The sequence below is a fragment of the Palaemon carinicauda genome, chromosome 3 (genome assembly GCF_036898095.1).
Source record: "Palaemon carinicauda isolate YSFRI2023 chromosome 3, ASM3689809v2, whole genome shotgun sequence".
Taxonomy (NCBI): Eukaryota; Metazoa; Arthropoda; class Malacostraca; order Decapoda; family Palaemonidae; genus Palaemon; species Palaemon carinicauda.
Window position 1 is genome coordinate 101,940,547 of NC_090727.1, and position 4,246 is coordinate 101,944,792.

At 35.7% G+C, this 4,246-nt stretch overlaps 1 protein-coding gene across 1 annotated transcript; it reads right to left on the reverse strand.

Annotated features, from left to right (window-relative positions):
• Window positions 1-2,321: 2,321 nt before the first annotated feature.
• LOC137633086 (KRAB-A domain-containing protein 2-like) lies at window positions 2,322-3,653 on the reverse strand. The gene is made up of 2 exons (XM_068365250.1): window positions 3,171-3,653; window positions 2,322-2,921 (listed from the first exon to the last, which is right to left on the reverse strand). The coding sequence occupies exons 1-2, from the start codon at window positions 3,651-3,653 to the stop codon at window positions 2,322-2,324; spliced, it is 1,083 nt and encodes a 360-aa protein (XP_068221351.1).
• Window positions 3,654-4,246: the final 593 nt, after the last annotated feature.

Sequence of the window (4,246 nt, forward strand, 5' to 3'; positions counted from 1 at the left end):
ATTCCGCCTTAAGTCTCCGGACGAGTTCTTCAAAATTTCCTTTGGAACTCCGGAAGAAATTCGCTCGGAAGTGATTGATACAAGACTTCCTTCCCTACTTTGAACATGTAATTTCGTACATTAGATTTTAATTTATAGAAGCAAATATTGATATATATAATAAATATTATTTCTATCTAAAGTAAAACTTACTTTGTTATTAAAACTATTAATAAACATAATATTATTGTTTACTTACTCAAAATATTGTATAACATTCTTCTTATCATTTGCTTGAAATTCTTATTCTTGTAACTTCCTGAAAGTCTTCTCATTCTTCAGGGATATGAAAGAAAGATTAAGTGATATTTTCGCTCTCTGTCTTTACATCGTTTTCTTGCTGCTCCATCATCATCTTCAACTTTTACTTCACAAAAGGTTGAGGTAATTCATTAATGTCCTCTTCTATTTTTTCTAATTAGAAATATACTAAGATATTTATGCTGTATATATATATATATATATATATATATATATATATATATATATATATATATATATATTGTTATGAACCGCCTTAATGGTTCAACAGGTTCTTTAAAAAAAACTAAAAGAATTGGGACTGGAATGAACCAATGGACTGCAACAACCAAAGGGGTGGGTAAAACAGAAAATACTCAAGTACCTTAACTTAGTTTATTTTACAAAAATTATACAATAATTACCAATATATACAATAATTACAATGAGTTCAGGAAATGGGAAGCACAGCGACTTAAGAGATCATAGCATAAATTCAAATAAAATTACAATAACAAAAACAGAAAAAGTTCAAACAAATGTTAAATAAAATAATCAATACTCAACAAACAAACAAACACAGTAAGCAGCAGCAAGGACCAATTAACAAAAGAATCTTCTCATTATTAATGAAATAATAAACACGGCCGATACACTGGCTCTTCCAACAAATAAACATCCACAAACAATCCCTGATCCTCGAGGACGTCCATCGAACACTACGGGAACAACCACGCCAGTGTCGATAAAGCAGCCACTTTGCTGCTACCGAAGAATAACTCTTCAAATCCATCTCGACCTCGAGGACTAGGTTAAGGACAAGTCACCACCAACTAGGAGATACTCCAAAGCTGGGTCTGCAGCTTTTTCTCGACTGCATTACGAGAACTGGTCCATCTGGCTTCCCAAACCTGACCAAAGCTTGTCACTCACAACGTGCCAAAAGTAAACAAGACACCCGCCTTGATAAAGAAAAAGAGGGCAGTTAACAATAGAAAAATTTAAACTAGGTTGTTTGACAGTCAAACAACCTAACAATATATATATATATATATATATATATATATATATATATATATATATATATATATATATATATGTTACGGTCATTTTGAGGAATTGGTCATTTTGCAAACTGCCAAAATATCTGTCAGTATGCAAAATGCCCAAATAATTGTAGTCATTTTGGAAAATGACCAGAAGCTTGGTCATTTTGCAAAATGACTATTAGTATCGTTGGTCATTTTGTAAAGTTACCCCAATGGATGCTGGGCATTATGCAAACATAAACAAATTGTAACTTAAAATTGATTAGGAAAAGTCTAAGTATTAATAAAGGTGTGTGTTTTATTTATTCAACATTAAAAACTTACATTACACATTACAAGTATATTAGAATATTGAAAGAACTAAAACTGAACCTGAAAATTATTTCAACAATTATTAAAATTAGCATTATCTTACTTGTTTGAACAAGAGTTGCTGCATTTACATCTGCTGTTGCACAATACTTCGTTTTTGAAGCATTTACAGCGTCTGCTCCGACATGACTGGGTGCAGCTACACTTACTGATCCCCTGGCCATGTCCCATCGAGTCGGCAATGGCTACCTCTCGCAGACTGACTTGGCGATCCTTCATTACCTCTTCGAGTGACAAATTTTTCAGCACAAAGTGAACTGATTCCGACTGTACACCTGTTTCAGTAAACCATGTTTTGTCCCTAGTTTGTAAGTTTCGCTATCAATTGTCTCAGTTATAATTGCCTTTGCATTCGCTAACTCCACTCGTCCACGGTCAACAAGTGGAATAGGAACCATGACAGTGTCCCCTGCAAGGGCTGGCTTGAACACTCTACTGATTTATCCTTCATTTTTTTAGCTTGCTTCTCTTGTTGTATTTTCGATTCCCTTCGTTCAGCCTGAATGCTACGATTTCTATTGCATAGGCAACAGAGCACAGGGTCATCAACATTGTCATTTACAGTTGAACAACACTGACCAGAAGGATGACATGGAATGTTTTGACCACACGAGTTGCAATTTATGGAACAACCTTCAGCACTTTTCCCTGTTCTACATTTTGATCTTCTTCATTAACTAAACAAAGTGCTTCTGCAAGCTGCTCCTCTGTCTCCATGCCTTCCATTATTTCTTCTGGTATGTTGACAGCAGAAATACCAAGATGAGCCTTTTCTCCGCACATGGCTTCATAAGGTGTCCTGCCAATTCCAGAATGGAAGCGCGTGTTTTTCTGCCACTGAACAAAGCGCAGTCCATTTGACCATTGTGTACTGTTGTTATCTTTCATCCAGCAAGCGATTATTGCTTCAACATCTCTGTTTGCTCGTTCCACGGAACCCTGTGATTGAGAATATCTTGGTTTCCCATGAACTAGCTTATATTCTGGCCACATAGCCAGAACTTCCTTGATTACCTTATTTGAAAATTCTCTCCCATTGTCAGATTGAAGAATATGAGGGGCTCCTTTATCACAGAAAATGTAAATCAGGTGAAAAGCTATCTCCTCGGCAGTCTTAGTCTGTAGGGCTCGAAGGCATATCATCTTAGTCAAGTGATCCTGGTAATTGAAAATGAAACGGTATTTCCCATCTGGTTGACTCAGCATTTCAATCAAGTCAACCTGCAAAGACACAATACAAGACAAAATTATAAGTAGTGCAAATACATCATCATAATTATTATCATTATTATTATTATTATTATTATTATTATTATTATTAGTAGTAGTAGTAGTAGTAGTAGTAGTAGTAGTAGTAGTAGTAGTAGTAGGGTCATGCATATAATTTATTACATTAAGGTTAGATTGGAAGGCTAGGAAATGCCTACAATAACTTAGTGAATGATAATGTTTATTTGTTTCGTTACTAACCTGAGCTCGAGCATTCATGCTGTTCGAGACGGATGGCTTGACAACCACACATTTCCGCACACTACTTTTCTTTAGCTGACATTCCTCACAACACTGCAAGAACAGCGTTATCTGATCACGTGAAATGTTTGCATATTTTTCTTTGGTTGCCTTACACATACTAGTTCTTCCTCCCTGGCCAATTGTGCGAGGAATACCTAGAAGTACATCAAACATATCTTCAGCACAAACGAATCGCAGCTGAGTTCCTTTCTTCTGCAACTTTTGCACGGTGGTACCCTCAATTGTGACCTCCAGTATTTCATATTTTCGTAACAAACGATAATCCTGTTTAGTCTTCGTAGGAATAGATTGTTTAAGTTCATTCAGGCGACTAATTACTCGTTCGTATTCTTCCCGGGGAAATAAACTTGAACTATTTGTAGCTTTCTTTTCTTCAGACTCTAGAATTTTTGTTTGGAAAAGACTTTTCTTACTTTCCATTGTGAAGCTTTTCAGTGTACAAATACTTACAACAAATAAGTGATGAGAGGAGCACGAATATTTTCGTCCTCGGCTGAACCTCCGTAGGAACTAACTGACACTTAGACTTTTCCTAATCAATTTTAAGTTACTATTTGTTTATTTTTGCACAATGACCAGCAGCTATTGGGGTAACTTTACAAAATGACCAACGATACTAATAGTCATTTTGCAAAATGACCAAACTTCTGGTCATTTTCCAAAATGACCCCAATTATTTGGGCATTTTGCATACTGACAGATATTTTGGGCATTTTCCAAAATGACCGGGCAGTTTGCAAAATGACCAATTCCTCAAAATGACCGTAACATTTATATATACAACCGGGAAATATTTGAACATACAGTACTAGCATCATCTGAAACATGGTTAAATAACTTGGACAAGGCAAAGATAATTGAAATGGCATCCCCCCCCCCCAACACACGCCTTCTGTCACATACCGAGAGAAAGTAGGTCTGGTGGGGGTGTCGGACTCATTATTCACGAAAGTTACTCAAATCTCAAAATGTTAAAAAGAACTAGTGTAACACCAGTATCTTTTTTGAAGAAT